The sequence below is a fragment of the Limulus polyphemus genome, unplaced genomic scaffold (genome assembly GCF_000517525.1).
Source record: "Limulus polyphemus unplaced genomic scaffold, Limulus_polyphemus-2.1.2 Scaffold6113, whole genome shotgun sequence".
In the NCBI taxonomy this organism is placed as follows: Eukaryota; Metazoa; Arthropoda; class Merostomata; order Xiphosura; family Limulidae; genus Limulus; species Limulus polyphemus.
In genome coordinates, this window is record NW_013671723.1 from 1 (window position 1) to 23286 (window position 23286).

At 33.6% G+C, this 23286-nt stretch overlaps 2 protein-coding genes across 2 annotated transcripts; one reads left to right on the forward strand and one right to left on the reverse strand.

Moving 5' to 3' along the window:
* Positions 1-1698: 1698 nt before the first annotated feature.
* On the forward strand, positions 1699-4434 carry LOC106473368 (uncharacterized oxidoreductase YhdF-like). Its single transcript, XM_013934052.2, has 5 exons — positions 1699-1823; positions 2251-2320; positions 2557-2593; positions 3537-3591; positions 4228-4434. The coding sequence occupies exons 1-5, from the start codon at positions 1749-1751 to the stop codon at positions 4402-4404; spliced, it is 414 nt and encodes a 137-aa protein (XP_013789506.2). The 5' UTR covers positions 1699-1748; the 3' UTR covers positions 4405-4434.
* A 3952-nt stretch (positions 4435-8386) lies between these two features.
* LOC106473369 (3-oxoacyl-[acyl-carrier-protein] reductase FabG-like) lies at positions 8387-22454 on the reverse strand. Its single transcript, XM_013934053.2, has 9 exons — positions 22331-22454; positions 19840-19979; positions 16748-16840; positions 15528-15613; positions 13870-13963; positions 13375-13444; positions 12224-12260; positions 9198-9252; positions 8387-8602 (listed from the first exon to the last, which is right to left on the reverse strand). Exons 1-9 carry the CDS (start codon positions 22452-22454, stop codon positions 8450-8452), a joined length of 852 nt encoding a protein of 283 aa, XP_013789507.1. The 3' UTR covers positions 8387-8449.
* Positions 22455-23286: the final 832 nt, after the last annotated feature.

Genomic DNA, 23286 nt, shown 5'->3' on the forward strand with positions numbered 1-23286 from the left:
CCCATTTGCCATTTACTTGCCTAACCCACTAAATGATCTAAATCCTTCTGTAAATCAGCAGCATCCTCTTCACAGCTAGCATCCCACAAGACCTCAATATCATTTGCAAATTTAAGCAATTTATTAACTATTCCTTCATCTATATCATTGATGTAAATCAAAAAGAGCAAAGGCCCTAAAACTGAGCCCTGAGGTACCCCACTTGTGACATTAATCCAGTTTGACTGAACTCCATTTGTAACAACCTTTGCTTTCTTCCATCCAACCACTCTTCTATCCAATTTGTTAACTTATCCCCCACACCTATAGAGATATTTTTTTACAATCCTTTTATGTGGCACCTTGTCAAATGCTTTCTGAAAATTCAGATACACCCTTACTCTCATATGCATAAGCAGTAACCTTTTCAGACAATGTCAAAAGATTTATAAGGCAATATTTTCCCTTAGTGAAACCATGTTGACTATCCAATTAAATTCTAAACTTTGTTAAATGACTTTGCACAGCATCTTTTTAACATACTTTCCAAACTTTCCCACAACTGATCTAAGACTAATGGATCTATAATTACGGGGACAATGTTTATCACCTCCCTTGAAAAGAGGAGTTACTTTAACTAACTTCCAATCCTCTGGTACTTACTCACTTCTCAAGGACTGACAAAAATAGTGGTAAGTGTCTCACATATCCACTTTTTAACCTCCTTCAGAACCCTTGTGGAAATATTATCTGGCTCAGGAGCCTTATCATTTAAAAATTCCCAGTTTTTCTTAACCAGCTCACAATTAATGCAGTCATCTTGTCCATCAACTGTTCAAGATGTGGAATACTGCCCAGCCATCTCATAATCTTTTACATGCAAGGGATACATCAGCTAACACTGACTTTCAGGAAGTTAGAAAGAGTAGTATTAGTGTAAAAAGTAGTGAATTTAGTTATAACGAGTCGATTCTGTTGAGCAACAAATTTCAGCCCTTGGTTTCAGCAGACGAGGAAGTATTGAAGGGAAGAAAAACAGAAGTGTCAGAGAAGGATGTGGATGATAAAGAGGTTATAGTTAGAGGTGATTCCTTGACAAGACATGTGGATAGAATAGTCTGTGAGGTAAATAGGGAGAAAATAATCAAATTATGCTACCCAGGGACACAGGTGGAGGACATAACTGACAGAGGAGGAGATAAAATAATATTCTAATTCTGCATACATTTCTTTTGTGTGTGAGGTTAAATATATGACGTATAAGTAGGTGTATGATTAATAATTTATAACTAAATAGGCCTGTCTATTCTAAATGTAATAAAAATATAATTTCCAGGTTCAACCCATCTTACACCGGATGCAAGCGCCGTACCAATTACTCTGACTTGACTTTAATATCATTATACACAATAAGTATTATAATTTTAGCCTTACTCTTTTTACGTAGTCTATTTGATGGCAGACTGCATAAGTTTATAAGTTTATACTGCATAAGTTTATTACATGATATATCAAGTAATATAGAAATAATTTATAAATAAAATACATTTAAAGATGAGATTCTAGTAATTTGTAAATTATCTACAAATTTCCTTAATGGAAACTTTCCAGGATCGTTGTAAAATAGTTTGGCAATAAATATTCTGTAGATATCCGACCGATCGTCGATTTGTTTTTGTAGTGGCGCCATCTATTGCTATAATAGTTAGTTTTAAAGATGTTTAATTATTTTTCTTTTATGTTTTCAAAGAGCTGTCTATCACTTGACGATGCTAGCTGTTCCTCACCTGATTGAAAGTAAAGGCTCCATTGTCAACGTTTCGAGCATTCTCAGCAAAAGGGGAGTAAGTACTCTAACATTGAATAACCAAGTGAAAAAATTGTAGCTTTTAATTTAGTTAAAACGTGTTAAGGAGTGGTATTTTTTGTTATAAATTTTCCGTGTGTAATATATTTCGTTTCACCTCTTATTGTCACGTTAATTTTTATCCTATTATTTAGTTCACCCCCTTTCGATCGTGGATTTACTTATCATGAGTTTCTCGTTATAAGATAATTTGGAACACTCACTGCTAGCGATACTTTCGGTCATAATCCTATAAGAAAATTAGAGTAGTTAAAACTTAATAGAAAGCTTTAGTCAGATGTATTTAATTCTATTGAAGTCTATAAAAATGAAACATGACATTATTTTCTCTGACTATGACAATAAACAGAATTTAACATTATGGATCTAATTTATAATAAATATATTTCGTCGAATTTTTCTAGTGTGCAAGATTACTTTCGTATACCATGTCTAAAGGCGCTATAGATCAGTTTACCAGAAGTGTGGCATTAGGTGAGATTATTAATAAATGTACGAAATCTTGAGAACCAAACATGTTTTCATATTTAAAAACTAAGCTAGGACTGTTTATTAATTATGAGTTCTTTTTGAAGCAAGGTTTTGTTTATTTGTTCATTATTCATCATGAGTTATAGATACCTATGTCTAAGTGATTAAGTTATATACAGCACCAATAAACGTAAATGAAAAAATAGATATTTATCACGTGTTCAATTGTCTTTTTCCAGATATTGCTCCCAAACAAGTCAGAGTGAATTCAGTAAAGTAAGTGTATTTTTATCTGTGTATAAACTATATTTATAAAAGCCATTCGGATACATGTTAATCTGTAATTTGTTCGATTTAAAACTGGGCGTAGTTTAGCGTTTATCATACTCGGACTGTGAATCTGAGGTACAGGTGGCGAATATTTTGTTACGGTAGCCTATTCTGTCACATATTTTATATAAATTGCGAACCGTGGTGTCTGTCCCAGCGTTCGTCTGTCTCCCGTTTGAAAAGCTGCGCACACAGGAAAACCTCAATATTCACTTTTGAAATGGCGGGAGAACAAGCATGCATAATGTTGATGCCGAATTTTATTTCACAAGCAGGATATTCTACACTAAATTGTTAGGAATTAATCACACTATCATTTACATTTGAAAATGTAACGTAGCTTAAACAATAAAAACGTAGATTTACCGTACGTTATAGTTGAGTGACTCTTAACATGAATGAAATGCCCGACAATTACTTTAAGTGTTGGGCGGTATAAGTAGCTCAGAGCTTTGACTCTGAGTGAAACCAAGTGTGCAACACAATTAAGCATTTTTAAAGTCCATGAAATAATTTAAATTGATAGATTAACTTAACCTTTTGCCATCACTGGGGACGGGTATTTTTGCTTGTAGTTGATAATATTTTGAGTTGTAGAAAATTATGCTCCATAAGGAACATTGTATTTTGGGAGGCTATTTGTTTATCCACAACAGGTGTTAAAGGGGGAGGTGCTGTTTGGGCAGTCATAGAAAAGATATCTTTTTTTCACCTATTTGGGGAAGCTAAGCCTTCCCAAGCTTCTTATACTTGCCATCACTGACCTGAGGTTTCATGGTTCGCGGCCACACACAAGACTTCACATCTATCTCTTACCGCATTTATAAATCACAAGTTAAATTTTGTAAACAATATTTGACATGTTAATGTTCTTATTTATATTTTACAGTCCTGGAACTATAGAAACAAACATCTTATCAACAGTTGGAATAGACGTAAAGGAAGTACGTGTAAAGGGTATCAATTTGTTTTATTATAACTAAAATATGATTTAATTAATTCAAGTTTCAAAAGTCATAGAAAATAGAGATCATTGTGTTAATTAAAACCAAAGATATATAATTGGTCTCTGACGGTTGTTTATATAATATAATGTTATAATTTACTTATCAGCTTATTTTTATACTGTATATCTCGACCTGACTTCACTAACTACGTCATGTAATTTTCCCTGTTACAACATTCAGTGTTAACAACTGAACAGAGAATGGATGTGCTGTTTTAAAATTCATCTTTTAATGCTCAAGTGTTTTCTTTTTTCAATAACATATTCAGGAAACAATATACTGTGGTCAATACGCCATTTTGTTACACATAAGTTTAACGATTTCGTAAAGGTATAATACTTACTTATCCAGTTCAACATATCAGAAAATAAATAAAGACATAATTAATTCTAATACTTATATTTGTTACGTAGTGTAATAACAGTATTCTAATATTTTCTGCAATCCAGTTTATTCATCAAATATATAAATCAATGTCTATGTATTATATGTGATATAAATATATTTTTCTTTACTTTAACCTTTAAGCCTAACTTAAGAATAACTAAATTTCTTTAAACGTTTATATTATAGGTGATGAAAGAAGAAGCCGAAACACAGCCATTTGGTCGAGGAGGACAACCACAAGAGGTCGCCAGTGCAATCGCTTTTCTCGCTTCTGACGAGGCTTCGTTTATAACTGGAGAAACCTTGGTGATAGATGGCGCTAGAATTGTCTCTTCTAAGATGTCTTATTCGTTTCTGCAGTAATGAATTTTTTGCAGAAAATAAAACATTAGTTGCTGATTATTCCGTTTGATGTGTAGTTATTTGTTGTTTATATTCATGACGTTAACAGTTGCTGTCAAAATATATAAAACCTGAAATACAGAAAGAGATCCTTAAAATGATTCTTTACGTGGTTATATAAACCTATAATTCAGTATTAACAAGTTAAACTTACTGTGGTGTTTTATCCTGTCTCAACCAATATTTCGAATGTTCTAATGGTGTAACTGGAGTTAAACTCCCTGTAGGGTTTTATCCTATCTCAACCTACATATTTCCTGTCCTGATGGTGGAGCTGGAGTTAAACTCCCTGTAGGGTTTTATCCTGTCTCAACCTACATATTTCCTGTTCTGATGATGGACCTGGAATTAAACTCCATGTAGGGTTTTATCCTGTCTTTTAATTCCAGGTCCATCATCAGAACAGGAAATTTGTAGGTTGAGACAGGATAAAACCCTACAGGGAGTTTAACTCTAGCTCCACCATCAGCAGAGGAAACATGTAGGTTGCTCCATGTAGGGTTTTATTCTGTCTCAATCTACATATTTCCTCTCCTGATGGTGGAGCTGGAATTAAACTCCCTGTAGGGTTTTATTCTGTCTCAACCTACACATTTCCTCTCCTGATGGTGGAGCTGGAGTTAAACTCCCTGTAGGGTTTTATCCTGTCTCAACGTACACATTTCCTATCCTGATGATGGACTTGGAATAAAATTCCCTGTAGGGTTTTATCCTGTCCCAACCTACACGTTTCCTCTGCTGATGGTGGAGCTGGAGTTAAACTCCCTGAAAGGTTTTATCCTGTCTCAACCTACATATTTCCTCTCCTGATGATGGACCTGAAATTAAGCTCCATGTAGGGTTTTATTCTGTCTCAATCTACATATTTCCTCTCCTGATGGTGGAGCTGGAATTAAACTCCCTGTAGGGTTTTATTCTGTCTCAATCTACACATTTCCTCTGCTGATGGTGGAGCTGGAATTATATTCCCTGTAAGGTTTTATCCTGTCTCAACGTACACATTTTCTCTCCTGATGATGGACCTGAAATTAAGCTCCATGTAGGGTTTTATCCTGTCTCAACCTACATATTTCCTCTCCTGATGGTGGAGCTGGAATTAAACTCCCTGTAGAGTTTTATTCTGTCTCAACCTACACATTTCCTCTGCTGATGGTGGAGCTGGAGTTATATTCCCTCTACTGATTTCACGCGAAGCTACACGAGGGTCATCTGCATTAGCTGTCCCTGAGTCAGCAGTGAAAGACTAGAGGGAAGGTAGCTAGTCATCACAACCCATCACCAACTCTAGGACTACTCTTCTACCAGCAAATAGTGAGATTGACCGTCACATTATAACGCCCTCACGGCTGAAAGGATTAGCATATTTGGTGGGACGGGGATTCTATGTTACAGAAGCATTAACTTTCATACCATCGAGTACCTTCATTTAGACGAAAGAAGTCCCATATTGTGGTGGCTAGAGCGTTGCTATAGTTACATTATATATATAGGTTATATTGTTCATTAAGAAGATTAATAAAGCAGCGGTAAGATGTTTTGATGTGTTGAATAACATAATATAAAACAATTACCTCCAAGTGAACACAATATGTTTGTATATTTCAAATGACGTGTCTGAAAGAGCTACACATAAAGTGTCAAAAGTTAATATTATGCACACACACAAGACAGAAATATTATTTGAAGTTAACTAACATTATAGATTTATAATGTGTAGGTTTTTCAATACTCATATTAAAGACATTTTCGAGTTAGGAAAAACTAAGGTTATAAACGTGTAATATAAACACATATTCCTCTTAGATGTCACGAACGTGGTTCTTGAGTACAACAAGTGACAAGTGTTATAATGAAGATCAGACTTTCTATGGACAGAATACCGAAAGAAGTATAAAATATCTGGGATATAGCTTTAATAATTCACATATATAATAGTATCTTGGTTTCAAGGAAGTGAAACAAGAGAAGGACCTGGTGAGGATACAAAACTCCATGGAGGAGCCACCTGAAATGTAAGGGAGTAAGAGTGTTGAAGAAGTAAAGATAAAGAAAAGATCAAGTAAATATCTTGTGTACACAATTGGTCATTAAAACGACCAGTTCTTTAACATCCCAGAAAGTTATCTACTGTAGAGAATCTGATGGTTATAATATTAACCTTTTTATTGGTATGTTATATCTACGTTCTTCCCGACAGAGTTAAATAAAGCTTTACTCCAGTTTAGTTTCTCAAAATTTCACTGTTACAGCTTCATTAGGACATGATGTAATTGATGTATGAAGTGGTTTCTCTATTAAGCCTACGTATCTAAAAGAAAACAAGTTTTACTTTATAAAGTATAGTCATGTGTAATTACTTGAATATGACAAAAACTCTTTAGTATGCATGATAAATACTCTACTTCTAATTGGTTTAAACACAAAGTTCAACCTCGAACATTGTTGTCTGTTTAGATATATCAACTTACACAATATATTTGTTAAAGTCTAGACTTAATAAAGTAACAAAGCTGTTCAATAATATAAGACTACTTGATCAATGAGAACCCAGAAGTTTTATAATTTTTAGGGTTAAGATACTTTTCTGAAAAGAATGGAATACTTCAACTAATTATCATTTTAGACTGTTTTTAAAAACTTAACTTATTTTTATAGAAAGAACTACCAATAAGTTAACAGGTGAAACTTACAGAACTGTATTTACAAAAATAATTATTAGAGTAATCAGTCTTTACATCCAAGATCATGAAATGTTTTGATATGTTAAAAATATGATAAATTAATTTGTGAATTGCTCATAGAAATTAATATAGTTCTATGTATTTTGTTATAAGACAATTGTTGACACTTCTATTAAAAATTCTTGCTGATCTTTGTCTTATCAAGGATACATGTTTCATACCATCTTATTTAATATAAATTACTTCCAAACTCTACATATTTTCTATGTTGACTTAATCCAATGTATCGTTCAAGCTACTCACTAAGTTCCTCTCACCCTAGTTACTTTCTAAATCGGGTCATTCAACTAGGGTATCACTTGTGTGTTCCTGCTGAACATATTTCTGTAGGGAAACATATACTGTATAGAAATTGACAGTGAATATTTTACACTAGTAAGTCACGGACATTGTATCCGTTTTTTGTACTAAGTGTAATCATCAGTTACGTGGTAAGCAACTCTACCCAGAGTATAATGACGCTGCTGTTTTTTGGAAATAATGACACATTTCCTCAGCCTGGGTACTGTTAGAAGTAGATTTGCTGATATTTGAACTCTCAAGTAAAAGTGCCAGACGAATACATTTGTTTATGTCTATCGATTTTAGAGTGTTTGAGATAAAGATTGTTTCACTGTATTTAACTTGTGTCCAGCTTTCAACACAGTCCAAATAGGAAACTGTCAGGATCTGGTACATTCAGAATAGTTAAATAGGTTTACTTCAGCGCTAAGAAAGGTGATGTGCAGTCTGGAACGTACAAGACTAGATGGGATGGTGTCTTCCAGACACGTAGTGACCAGAGTTGTTCAACCCTGGATTTGTATAGTTACCATTCTGGGATATCTCTAACAAATTAATGTATATACATGTAGACCTAATTATCATGGAAATGTCTTTGTTCTACAACAAAAGAAAACAATAGACATTGTAAACCTACAATGTTACAGCTAAATAGATAAATGTCATTTCTCCACAGTTACATAAGTAGGAGAGACAGCAAGAAGACTTGGGTAATATAAACAAAACTACATGATACAGTAGACTTAGATGAGTTAAACATAGCAGGAAGTTTAACTTGTTAATACTGAATTATAGGCTTATACAACCAAGTAAAGAATCATTTTAAGGATCTCTTTCTGGATTTCAGGTTTTTTATATTTTGACAGCAACTGTTAATGTCATGAATATAAACACACAAATAACTACACATCAAACGGAACAATCAGCAACTAATGTTTTATTTTCTGCAAAAAGTTCATTACTGCAGAAACAAATAAGACATCTCAGCAAGGGATGGTTCTTGCACCATCTATCACCAAGGTTTCTCCAGTTATAAACGAAGCCTCGTCAGAAGCGAGAAAAGCGATGGCAGTAGCGACCTCTAGCGGTTGTCCTCCACGACCAAGTGGTCGTAACTGTGCTTCTTCTTGCATCACCTGTGATATAAACGTTTAAAGAAATTTAGTTATTCTTAAGTTAGGCTTAATATAAGTAATGACTCATATTTGTTGAAACGATGTTGTATCGGGCAAATAAATCAACAAAAACCAGAAACTCCAACACATTTTGATAACTGCACCGAGATAATTTAGTCGATTATGGAGTGCAGTGTGTTTATCATAATCCTAGATATACCGACACGGTCAATATTTCTTTTAAACAGAAATAACATCAATACTGTAACCAATGCCACTTATTTATGTTGGGTTACTCTATACATGTTACTTATAAAATAAGTGATTCACCCGTTTTCTGTTCAGTTAATAACACTGAATGTTATAACAAGGAAAATAACATGTCTCAATGGTTGGACTCTAGCTGATATAAACTGTATAAAAACAAGTAGGTAATTAAAGGGGTAAATTATAACATTATATTATATAAACAACCATTAGAGACCAACTATATCTTTGGTTTTAATTAACAAGTCATGATTTGTATTTTCTGTGATTCTACTGTCTTTTCTAACTTTAATTAATTAAATCATATTTTAGTTATAATAAAACAAATTGATACACTTTAAATACGTACTTTCTTTACGTCTAGTCCAATAGTTGAAAAGATGTTTGTTTCAATAACTCCAGGACTGTAAAATAGAAATAAGAAGAAAAAATGAACATGTCATATATTGTTTACAAAATTTAACTGTTCATCAATTAAAATATTCGACTCTATATAAATTCTCACAGGTTTCAAACGACACTTTAAGTTAAAAGTATTAGAATTATGATAAATAAAAATGAATACTAACAATAGATATTCATCTAAATATCTAAATACTGTTTACTGTAGGTAGTATTATTTAATTTATTTTGTGAGTTAGCATTTCATGATTGCTTATTTTATTTGATTTCCCCATAAGAGTAAAAAGCAGACGATTATTGGAAGTTGTGTTTGTAAGTTATTGATGTTGAGGCTATGGAGATTTCCGGAATACCTCAATGAGAGATATAAATAACGGTGACCAGACGAGAGAGTCCAAAGTAAAGCCAGGTGAAAGGAAATTGCGGTCAGAGAAAAGTTAGAAAACGTAAAGTTAACCATCATAAGAGTGAATAGTGTAATGGTTGATATGTTAAAGTGAGATTAACAGTTTTCTGATATTTTAGGATAATAATTTGTCTCGTCAGAGGGTGTTCAAAAACAATTAAACCTGCCTGTGTGGACTTTGACATAGAGCAGACGATTAATTGGAAGTAGGCCTATATGCGAAAAGCAAACGTTTATTAGAAGTAGACCTAAATACGAAAAAGCAGACGAGTATCGGAAGTTCAGGATACAACTGCGGTAACTCACGAGACAGCGTAAGTGAATTATACACCGATACTATTGTGATAAAAGAAAAGAGAAAGGAATAAGTGAATACTGATAGTATTTAAGATAAAAATAAAGAAACATAGTTCGGCTTGTTAACGGAATTCTAAAGTAATCGAATAGGCCTAAGTGGACTTTTGACAAGCAGAGAACTGTATAGTATTTAAGATACAACTATGATATAAATAGTTTAAATAATTTTTATATATACGTTTAACTTGTTTCGAATATACATATTATTATCAAAACAAATGGAGTTCGTACGGTTCGTTTATTTTGAATTTATCGCCAACAAGTCACAGAAACCTACCGTAGAAGACTCCTTAGTCCAACAAAACCACATTATTACATTACTGTATATACTACTAGATAAAAAGTAAGAAATGTTTTGACACGATTAAATTATTCTTTATAAATACATTAAGACATAATTGTGCAGTGAAGCCAGGCTCAGCCTAGAGGTGAATGCTTTGTGGCTGTGGCTGTGTAATAAGAGTGACACTTAAATATAACTATTTAGTAAGGTAAAAGAAACACTAGAGATAACAATGGGTGCTGTTGATCAGTTGCCTTCCCTCAAGTCTATCAGATAAAGATTATGAACGGTCAATATTAGTGTAGTTTTACATGAAATTGCAAGCATATTTGTTGCAATAATACCATCTAAATAATACCATCAAAAGCATAAAGTCCATTTTTATAAGGTAATAGATATTACAACCTGAATGGAACCTTGTTGGACACAAGGGTTAAACAGCCAGGAATAACTGTTTCTAATTTTAATCTATTGACCAGACGGAAGGCATATCCAGCAGCAAATGTTTTATCCGAATCTTTGATCTGTAAAACGGGATTGACTGCTACTATATAACGTACCCATAGCTGATAGTGTAGAATGTGTTAAGCAGCATATCGTCTCGTACCTTAGACCTTTCCAACAGTAACTAACATGGTAACCAATTATCCACTCCCGCCCATATATTTATTCAAACAATACAGATTAACTAATATCCTATCTTGTTGATAATTATGGTTTTGTCCAATTGGGATTAAAATAATCCAAATTTTGTGAAGCATCCATAAGATATGTTAATTTTAACTTTTGATAATTTAGCAGGAGATAAACAGATAAGTCATCCAAATAACTGTTCTTTTCCAGCTCTAGATGATTTTTCTGATCAACTGTCTTCAGATAGAAAAAAAATACATCAAACTGAGTTACTTTATTTTTTAAAATACATCAAAACTGGGTTACTCTATCTTAAAAAATACATCAAACTGGGTTACTATATTTTAAAAATACATCCAAACTGGGTTACTTTATTTTAAAAAATACATCAGAACTGGGTTCTTTATTTTAAAAAATACATCAAACTGGGTTATTTTACTTTTCACAAACCCAACGTAAAACTACACAAACTACCCGCATTTGTTGTACATAATTTTGAACTAATAGAATAATCACTGCCAACTCTTGGACAACTATTATGTGATCATCCATGACCGCAAACCATGAACCCCAGGTCAGTGGTGGCAAGTATAAGAGATTCAGGAAGGCTTAGCTTCCCCAAATAGCTGAAAAAAGATATATCTTCCCTGACTGCCCAAAGAGTACCTCCCCCTTTTAACACCTGTTGTGGATGAACAAACAGCACCTCCCCCTTTAACACCTGTTGTGGATAAACAAATAGCCTCCCAAAATACAATGTTCCTTATGGAGCATAATTTTCTACAACTCAAAATATTATCAACTACAAGCAAAAATACCCGTCCCCAGTGATGGCAAAAGGTTAAGTTAATCTATCAATTTAAGTTATTTCATGAACTTTAAAAAGGTTGATTGCGTTGCACTCTTGGTTTCACTCAGAGTCAAAGCTCTGAGCTACTTATACTGCCCACCACGAAATATAATTGTTGAAAACATCCCAGTCATGTTAAGAGCTGCTCAACAATAACATACCGTAAATCAACATTAACATCAACATTATTCATGTCTGCTCTCCCGTCATTGCAAAAGAGAATGTTGAGATTTGTCTGCGTGCACAGCTTTTTCAAACGGGAGACAGAAGAACATTCAAACAGACACCACGGTTTGCAATATATGTATATATATATTCAGATTGACAGTCCGAGTACGCTAAACACTAAACTACGCCCAGTTTTAAATTAGACAAATTACAAATTAATATGCATACAAAACACTTTTATAAATATAGATTATAAACAAATAAAAACACACTTACTTTACTGAGTTCACTCTGACTTGTTTGGGAGCAAGATCTGGCCTTATACAGTCGCCAGAAGGCGCTACCAACACAACTAGTTTCTATAACATATTTAATTAATTAAAATCTTAAGCCTAATTTTATTACTAGAATACGTAAATTCTCGAACTTCAGTCATTAAGTTTTTTTTGTTAGTGTAACCATGACAACTGACTGTTTGTTTGTTTTGAAATTCGCGCAAAGCTACACGAGGGCTATCTGCGCTAGCCGCCCCTAATTTAGCAGTGTAAGTCTAGAGGGAAGGCAGATAGTCATCACCACCCACCGCCAACTCTTGGGCTACTCTTTTACCAACGAATAGTGGGATCGACCGTACATTATAACGCCCCCACGGCTGAGCAAGGGCGAGCATGTTTGGTGTGACGGGGATTCGAACCCGCGACATGCAGATTGCATTCTATTAGTGAACACAGTTAATAAAAATTCTGTTTTGTCTGTTATACGCCAGTAACCCTCTTTCAACGTAAATATACGAGTGTAATGTTACTACATTGTATTACAAGTGTAACAGATTACTCTAAATAAAGTTTACTTGTGCAATGTCAAAACACTGTATAACTATAAACGTTAACTAGGTTAATTACCATCTAGTAAAATAATCACGATTTATTAACCTTTGACCTTTGTTTTGTGTTAATATAATTACGCACTCCTAATGCTTTTTGTCGTTAGTCCGAGAAGGAAACTTGATTTTAGATGATGGTTTCATATAAAAATCTTTTAAAAAGCCAGTAACATTGTTTATTTGAAAAGCAGTGTAACGTAAACAAGAAAAATATTTATCATGCTTTCAGTTGTCTTTACAAATTTCTTATTTTTGAATCTTGGATTAATGAAATATAGTTAAAAGCGACACTTTGGTTTGATTTCGGTAAACTTGTATAAATAACAATCTGAAATCTACTGGTCAAAGTTGATGATAAAACAGAGGGAGCTGTATATAACTTAATCACTTAGACAAAGGAATCTATAACTCATGATGAAAATGAACAAATAAACAAAACCTTGCTTCAAAAATAACTCATAATTAATAAACAGTCCTAGCTTAGTTTGTAAATATGAAAACATGTTTGGTTCTCAAGATTTCGTACATTTATTAATAAACTCACCTAATGCCACACTTCTGGTAAATTGATCTATAGCGCCTCTCGACATGGTATAGGAAAGTAATGTTGCACACTAGAAAAATTCGTCGAAATATATTTATTATAAATTAGATCCATAATGTCAAATTCTGTTTATTGTCATAGTCAGAGAAAATAATGTCATGTTTCATTTTTATAGACTTCAATAGAATTAAATACATCTGACTAAAGCTTTCAATTAAGTTTTAACTACTCTAATTTTCTTATAGGATTATGACCGAAAGTGTCGCTAACAGTGAGTGTTCCAAATTATCTTATGACGAGAAACTCATGATAAATAACACAACGATCGAAAGGGGTGAGGTAAATTATAGGATAAAAATTAACGTGACAATAAGAGGAGAAACGAAATATATTACACACGGAAAATTTATAACAAAAAATATCACTCCTTGACACATTTTAATTAAATTAAAAGCTACAATTTTTCACTTGGCTCTTCAATGCTAGAGTACTTACTCCCCTGTTGCTGAGAATGCCCGAAACGTTGACAATGGAACCTTTACTTTCAATCAGGTGAGGAACAGCTAGCATCGTCAAACGATAGACAGCTCTTTGAAAACATAGAAGAAAAATAATTAAACACCTTTAAAACTAACTATTAAAGCAATAGATGGCGCTACTACCAAAACAAATCGAACGATCGGTCAGATATCCCTACAGAATATTTATTGCCAAACTATTTTACCACGACAATTGAAAGCTTCCAAGCGTTTGTAAATAAATTACAAATTATTAGAATTTCATTTTTAAATGTATTTTATTTATGAATATTTCTATATTACTTGATATTTCATGTCCACTAATTCTACATTTTACTTTGAGACGATTAAATAATGATTTATATTGTAACGTACACACTGCTTTATTTTAAAGAAAATAATATTCCAACATATGAATCGTAACGAAATTTGTTCACAATAAACTAAAGGTTGAAACTTCCAGAAGCTAGCCTTACAATATTTTCCTTATCTATATTTCTAATATATGTATAAAGTACTCTCCTTATTTACATATAAAATTCAAAATCTCTCTGTTTGTTTGTTTGCTTGCTTGTTTGTTCATTGCATTCACTGCGCATGTCACACTTCCCTCACGTAAAGATGCGCCAAACGACAATTTTTCGTTGGTTACCGTGCCTATCATCTGCTAACCGAACCCGTAAGTTTGAGTTAACATTTAATTTAGAATATAACATTATAGGCTTATTTAGTTAAAAAATCGTTACTATTTAACTGTACATTTAATCTTACACACAAGAAATGTATGCAGAATTAGAATGTCATGTGTGAAAAAGCAAACAGTAGGCCTAGCCTATAAAATAAATGTATGCAGTATACCATAAAATAGACTACGTGAAAAGAGTAAGGCCTAAATTGTAATAATTATTGTGTACAATAAGATTAAAGTCAAGTCAGCCGATGTATTTTATTCTACTTTTTTTCTCTCTGGGTGTTTTGATACCTGGAAGTGGATTTTTTTAAATACATTATAGAGTACAATATTGTATTTTGTTTGTAGTATATTTCATATACTTATCACATTAATACAAATATATTAAATTTACATTAAAGCAAATTGAACATAATATTACATACATATTAAACGTTTGAAATTTTAATATTTAAGAAGGAGTGGAGGGGGGGTGTGAATAGAAGTAGGCTTTTCCTGTTCACTAGAACTGTACAAGATAACCTAAATATCCTCCATAAGGGCCTATTTATCCTTGCCAGTGAAGGAAAAACAAAAATATATCGTTCATAATGAAGCCCTGATTTAAAACAGGTTCGCATTTTATTTTCAAAAATCAAACCTCAGGTTGTTGTTTTTTTTCATAAATTAACAAAATATTTTTAACCTATCAAAATATGCAACGCGGAAACATAGAGAGTAGGACTTCTTTGGAAAACCCGGTCAACATCGAGTAACACTGCTAGCTTTTCAATATTTCTTTTCCTGATTTTTTCTATATAACTACCATGTGTATACAGTATTTTTTCTACATTTGACTACAAATCGTACATATTTATATACATAGCCCTCTTCTTACTTGTACATCTTTTTTTCTTATTATTTCCTTATTTTTCTACAAACCTAATAGATGTAAACTTCCTTACCGAACATTGGTTTTCCACACCAAATCTAGTGTCTCCAAAGAACCTTTTTGAGCAGAGTCAAATGCTAACATACCAGCACTGTTAACCTGAAGACAAACAACATTGTTAATTTCGATAAGGAGGAACCCACTTTGAGACTAATAATGCTTGGAGACGGCTTGAATGGGCAATGAAGAAAAACTTTAATATAAGTTTAACATAACAGCTAATTTGCAACGTTTCGACAAGGTTTTGTCATCATGAGGTACAAGTGTCCGATGATGATGATGATGATGATGTCAGTTTACACTGACACAATTCTACTGTAAACAAACACACTGGGGGGGGGGGGGCAAAGATATCGCTTCTTAATCGTGTAACAATATCCGGTATATATATATCTGAGTCAGTGTAAACTACTTGTACAAAACCTTGTAACTTGATGATAACAAAACAAAACAAAAGATTACATTACAGAATGTATCCTTATTCCGAGATTATCAAAGTGTGAAAAGTGTTTTATTTCTTCAAAGAAAGGATTTTTGTTAGTATTTAACTATATCTTTAAAGCAAGAGAAGGCTTAGGTCCAGTGGTAAAAAACTAGCTATTCTAGAACGATTTCTAACTTGTGTAACAGAGGTAGTGGATAAATTTAACCAACTTATCATAGAAGGAAACCCAGTAACATCTTGATACTTTGTAGGTAAAGTAGGAACCCCTCTTAGAATTGTAAACAATATAACACACCAACATTTAGGCTTAGAAAAGTAACACAAGAGCCGTGTTATGAAGCTCCTACAAAACATATCACCAACTTTAGAAAGATGTACGAAGGTGATAATTGTCATTTAGAAATAAAATTCTCAAATTTGAATATAGTATACTGAGTTTAGTTATGGAAAATAATTCCTCCCTGCTCTATGAAAAGAAACCCCTGTGTGTATATAATTAGAAAAGCAAAACACCAACGCGAACGTAAATACATAAAAAAAGATGGTAACTACAGACTTAGTGCAAATTGTTTATTTAAAAATGGTACTAGTTTTGATCCTTTACTGATAGTTCTAAGCCTTTTTTGTTCCTGTTTATAGGTGGGTCTACCAGACTTAAACTTTGACCAGAAACAATAATGTAACACTAGTTTTCGAATGTCTATGTGTTTTACTAAAAATTAGAACAAAAATAATTATGGTATAAACATAATGTGTTAATCTATATTTTTTCTAGTAAATAAACTCACCAGAATATCCAGTCTTCCATAGGTGTCAATTGTTGACTTCATAATCCGATCGATATCTGATTCTATAGTTAAATCAGCGACGATACACAAAGGCTGAAATACAAAAGAAAGTGAACCTTTTGAGTTAAAAAACAGAAATAAACATACTGAGTCGTGCAGTAAATTGTTCCGTTAAAGTATTGCTTCATGTTATATTGTTTCTACAGAATTTGTTATCGTATTAAAAATGTAATAAGTTATGAAAAAATAACAACACCTCAAAAATATTTGAAACAAAAAAAACAAAAAAAACTCTGATAATGAATGAATGTTTGAAGAAGAAATTAAAAGTAGGGGGAGTTTTCAAGATTATTTATCAAAGAAATACCAAACAGACGTTTTAGAAGTCAAAATATTGTCACTCCCGACATCATTCTGACTTTAAAGGATCATTGTTGGACAGTGTTGAAGATCACGTGGAATCACGTTTTGTTGAAGTTTTAAATGTGAATGATTTTACTATCGTCATGTTATCTCAGTGGTAGTGTCAGAGAGGCTAAAAATCGAGCTTCGATACTTGCGGTGTGCAGATCTCAGAGAGATCATTGTGTAGCCTTGTGTTTTTAACAATAAACAAACACTAGGTGGTTGGATAATAACTGCGTCCGCCATGAAACACCATATATGGTAATGGTAATGAATCTTCTTTTGCGCATGTACAAATGTACAGGTTTTCCTCTGTTTTTCTGCTTTATGTGTAAGCGTACCAACATCAACAGAATCTACAGACTGTACATATATATACAGAATGTATATCCACTAAACTTCTATGCAGGAATATGTTCCTTGGGTTGTCAGCCTTAGTACGACATATTTAGTTGATAGTATAAGAACCCGGTAAACATAACGTATTGTCGTAGGCCATATACATCTAAGTTATCAGGCAACGTTATTTGGGGAATGAAGGTACCGTAAAGAAGTTGACCTTGTTAAACATGCACGTCCATCGTCAGAGGTGAAAACATTCAAATTACCAGTTAAAGAACAATTCTAGACACCCAGCGATTTTTATAATAAATCTATAAAATTAAAAGGCTGTGTCTGTGGATCTGTATGTCTGGGTGTGGCCGTCATAACTCCAAGAGGAAAGAGCCTAAAACCTGAAATTGTGCACCCATACTAAGTGGACCCTGAGAGTGTGCACCTAAGTATTCTTACTTACCCACGTGTGTGCGGAAGCGCATCTTTTTAATGAGGCAAGCTAGCGAAAAACCACATAGAAAAGAAGTGTAACCACCATAGCTCCAAGGGAAAATAACCTACACATCTTAAATTTTGCACTTATGTATTACTTACCTTATCCACGTGCGTGCTAATCTTTTTTATGAGGAAAGCTAGCAAAACACCACATAGAAATGAATATGTGAGTGCAATAGCTTCAAGAGCAAAGAACCTAGAAACCTGAAATTTTGCACCTATACTAAGTGGACCTTGAGGGTGTGCACCTGGGTATTACTTATCTTATCCATGTGCGTGCGCGCATGCGCATCTTTTAATGCTAAAAACCATATAGAAAAGTTCTTCCTTATATTACGAATAGAAATCACAGCCAGCCAGACATGCACGTGCGTGCCTGAGTGTGTGTGACTGCCATAGACCCAAGAGGAAAAAACCTAGAAACCTGAGATTTTGCAAACATAGTAAGAAACTTTGATGCCAAATTTGGTGAAGATCCATCTACAGAGGGCGAAGTATTAGTACAAAACGTCCGTAAAAACCGCAAAACACAAAATGCAAAATTGAAAATTCGCATGTATCTCCCCATGGACCCATTGAGCCCTCATACCAAATTTGGTGAAGATCCATCAACAGAGGGCGAAGTAGTAGTAAAAAACGCCCGTAAAAACTGCAAAATTGAAAATTTGTATGTTCTCCCGCGTGGACCTAATGAACCTCCATACCAGTTTTGGTAAAGATCCATCCACACCCTGCGAAGTAGTTACATGGAAGTACAACAGACAATGCCTTTATATTTATATAGGTATTGTTAATATAATAAAAATGACATATTTATAAAGAAAAACATTTTGGAGAAGAGACTGATGATTTTGTGCCATATGGAGTTTACTTAAAAAAGTAAAAATTTAAGTCAAAAAATAACAGTTTCTGAAATCAAAATTATTTATGATTTTACTAAGAAATAATTAAAATATATCTTTTCATAAAATAAACTACTATGTTAATTTTCTTATTTATGTTATTAGGTTTTAATTATAACTTATCACATTCCAATTATATTTTATTACGTTTTAATTAAAATGTATCTCCTTTTAATTACACGTTATCACGTTTTAATTATAATTTATTACAATCTAATTATAATTCATTGTTTGAATTATAATGTATCTCGTTTTAATTATAATTTATTACGTTTTAATTACTATAAAACATTTGTTTACTATCCACATTGCACTCGAGTTGGACGTTTTTGAATCGAATATTTGGAACCTTTAATTATTTATGTTCTATATTTTATTTCTCTGTGTGCAGGTGTTTGTTTATGTGTTGGTGAACAAATATTTTGGGTTAAGACAAGTTAAGTATCTATTAAATAATACATTATAGAACCGTGATACGAGGATATTTCCATTTGTTTTTCTCTTCACAGAACCAGAATATATGTTTCTCTATTTCCTTCTTCTCCTTCTCAATTAAAGGTCCAACTAAATCAGACTTGCTCATTATTTTCTCCATCTTGGGAACAACAGTTCCAATTTATATGAACATATTTACTTCAGTTAAAAACCAATATGGCGTCATTTATAAATTACTACATTTTCAGTAATTGTTATTTAAACATTTCATATGTATTAAATACTTCTATGTTATATAATGTTTGTCAAACCTTTAGATTATAAGGTCATTTATAAATTACTACATTTAGTAATTGTTATTTAAACATTCCTTATTTATTAAATACGACTATGTTATATAATGTTTAGTCAAACCTTTAGATTATAAGGTCATTTATAAATTACTACATTTTCAATAATTATTATTTAAACATTCCTTATGTATTAAATACGACTATGTTATATAATGTTTAGTCAAACCTTTAGATTATAAGGTGAAGCTGTTTCACATTCTTCAGCAGATTTTGTCAAATTTTCTTGGTTCCTTCCAGTCAGAGCTAGCCTCGCTCCCAGGCGTGAGAACAACACAGCAGTGGCTTTACCTATTCCTGAACTAGCACCTAAATATTTAGATATCCACTCAAGTATTTTAATTTGTAGAAGTAGAAAGTTTTACAACTTTTAAACAAACAATTGACAGTTAGTTAATGAATGTCAATAAGAATGACGTTTATTTTTAATTTATTATATTAGACGTTTATTGTATTACTAGCGTAGAGCTCGTTAAAAACGGACTCGGTCAGATTTTATTACCAACCCCACCCTATAGTAAACCCTGACATCACATTTCATAGCTAACTGAAATAAATAAATTTTGGCGACCCCAGGTTTGGGAGCCTTTTGGATTATGCCTTACTGTGCTGATTCCTGATTGTAGTTTCTCGTTAGTGTATTAATGTGTATTTTTCTTATTTCAATATTACCTTGTTCGGATTTTTTTTTACTTGAAGTGCTTTTGTCAGTCATTATGCATTTTGGCCCCCCTCTTGTTGTGTACCACTCCTGGAATTTTGACCCTACCACCGTTTCAAGTGTAGATGCCTTTGAACATACCCTAACATCAGATATTTCCTCTGCAGGTGCTCGCTCAATCCCCTCTTTGCTGTCATCTACTTTCCATCTCTCCATACCCCAACAAGCCATCACACTTCTTTGCCGTGTCTCCTCACTCCTCCATGACTATCACCATTCTCATGATCCACTTGTTTTACACCAATCCAGAGATCTCCAACACACGGACAGAAATTTCATTCAAGCTATTAAACGTCGCTATTGGCATTACCTGTGCAACAGACTTCATCATTCCCCTTTCTTCTCTCAGTTTTGGACTCAGTTTCACATCCTCACTGGCCAGTATCACTCCCCTTTCTATCCTATCCTTGTGGATGGCCAGGTTCCTACTACTATGCTCCTCAATGCCAGTGCTTATTCACACCAATTTGAGTCGCAGTTCAATTCTCCACCACCACATCCTCCTTGACTTTGATGATTGTTCCTACTTCTCAAACTCTTGGCCTCTCTCTCACCCATGTTCTGGAAACCAACCCCCTGTGTGCTCCAATTACTTCTCAATATTTCCGACTTGCCTTACGTCATCGTCGCAACTCAGCCCTCAGTCCAGATGGTCTCACTTATTCCCATCTCTCTAATTCACCTGCTCAGTTTATTACCCTATTGGCGTTATTCTACACCTTTCTACTTCGCACAGGTTTCTTCTCTACCACTTGGAAGTCATCAACCATCCTTCTTTTCCTGAAACCATCCAAGCCACCAGTTCAACTAGATTCCTATAGGGTCATTAGTCTAACCAATGTCCTAAGCAAGACTTTTAAACGCATCATTGTTCGTCATTTTCACTCTTTCATTGCAGACAATCAGTTGCTTCCGCATACCCAGGCAGATTTCCACCCTCATCTCACTACTACAGATCAGCTCCTCAAGCTCTCCGATTTAATTACAAACCTCTTCAACATCTCTAAACCTACATGCCTCATTCTATTTGACTTTGAAAGAGCCTTTCATTCTGTTTGGCACTGGGGGCTGATCTACCAACTTCAACACCTGTTTTTTCCTGCTTCCTACATTACACTTATTTTTTCCTTTCTCCGGGATCGAAGAGCTACCATTTCCATCAATGGTATTCATTCTCGTGCTGGCGTTTCACAGGGATCCGTAATTTCTCCACTACTGTACATCGTATATGTTGCTGACATGCCCGTTCTCCGGCCTCCAGTTTATCTCTTTCAATACGCCGATGACAGAGCTCTCCTTGCCATTTGTTCTACAATGGTCACCCTCAACAAAGTCCTGCAGAAAGCCGTCAGCTCTTTTCTTTCCTGGTGCAGACACTAGAGGCTTACCCGTCACCATCACAAAACCAAAACTATTCTCTTTGGCCCGACTCACCACAAGTTTCGTCCATCATGCCGCAATCCACTTCTCTTCGATGTCCGACTTGACAACATTCCTATTATCCTATCCAATACAGTTAAATATCTTGGAATTACCTATTATTGCCATCTCACCTGGAAAGCCTACCTGGCCATCCTACACACGAAGGTTAATTCCAGGCTACATTTACTTCGCCTTCTCTGTGGCTCATCATGGTGTTTGAATCCCCAACTCCTTTTATATTCCTACTAAGCTTTTGTCCGACCCTGCCTCACGTATGGTCATGTTAACTGGATCTCTGCTCCATCTTCACTCTATCATCGGCTGGAAGTTTTGAAACGCCACGCATTACCACAGCCTTTCAATTACGTCGTTCCAGTCCTACACAGGAATTATACTCTCTCACCTCCCCCCCCCCACTACTCGCACATCTACGTGAACTACGTGTGAAGTATGTTCACCGCTGCTTCGATCATCACAACCATATCTTCGACAAAATCCTATCCAATTCGGTTAATACCCCTCTCAAACTCTAACCTCCGACGGATCATCTCCTGAACCTTTACCTTATGTTTTTGCCATCTGATCATCTCGACTACATCATCTCGTTTCCTAATAGCGTACATTAAACTCGTCTTCACCATCTCAGTGCCTGGTCTCACTTACTCATCTCTCGTTGCTTATTTACACTGTGTACTTCTACATCTGCTGGCCACTGAGAGGGCGTAACCCTCTGATGGCCCACCAGCCCTCCTGACTGCAGTGAAATGTCTTAAAAAAATTGTGAAATCCACCTTGACCAACAAACAGGCAGAAAAGTGCAGTCGAAGCGCTTCTTAAAGTCACTAAACATAAGTTTGTTATATAATACAAATTAATAAAACATACTGATAATAATACAAGTTAATAAAACATACTGATAATAATACAAGTTAATAAAACATACTGATAATAATACAAATTAATAAAACATACTGATAATAATACAAGTTAATAAAACATACTGATAATAATACAAATTAATAACACATACTGATAATAATACAAATTAATAACACATACTGATAATAATACAAATTAATAACACATACTGATAATAATACAAATTAATAACACATACTGATAATAATACAAGTTAATAAAACATACTGATAATAATACAAGTTAATAAACATACTGATAATAATACAAAGTTAATAAAACATACTGATAATAATAGTACAAATTAATGAAACATACTGATAATAATACAAGTTAATAAAACATACTGATAATAATACAAATCAATAAGACATACTGATAATAATAGTACAAATTAATAAAATATACTGATAATAATACAAATTAATGAAACATACTGATAATAATAGTACAAATTAATAAAACATGCTGATAATAATAGTACAAATTAATAAAACATACTGATAATAATACAAGTTAATAAAGCATACTGATAATAATACAAATTAATGAAAC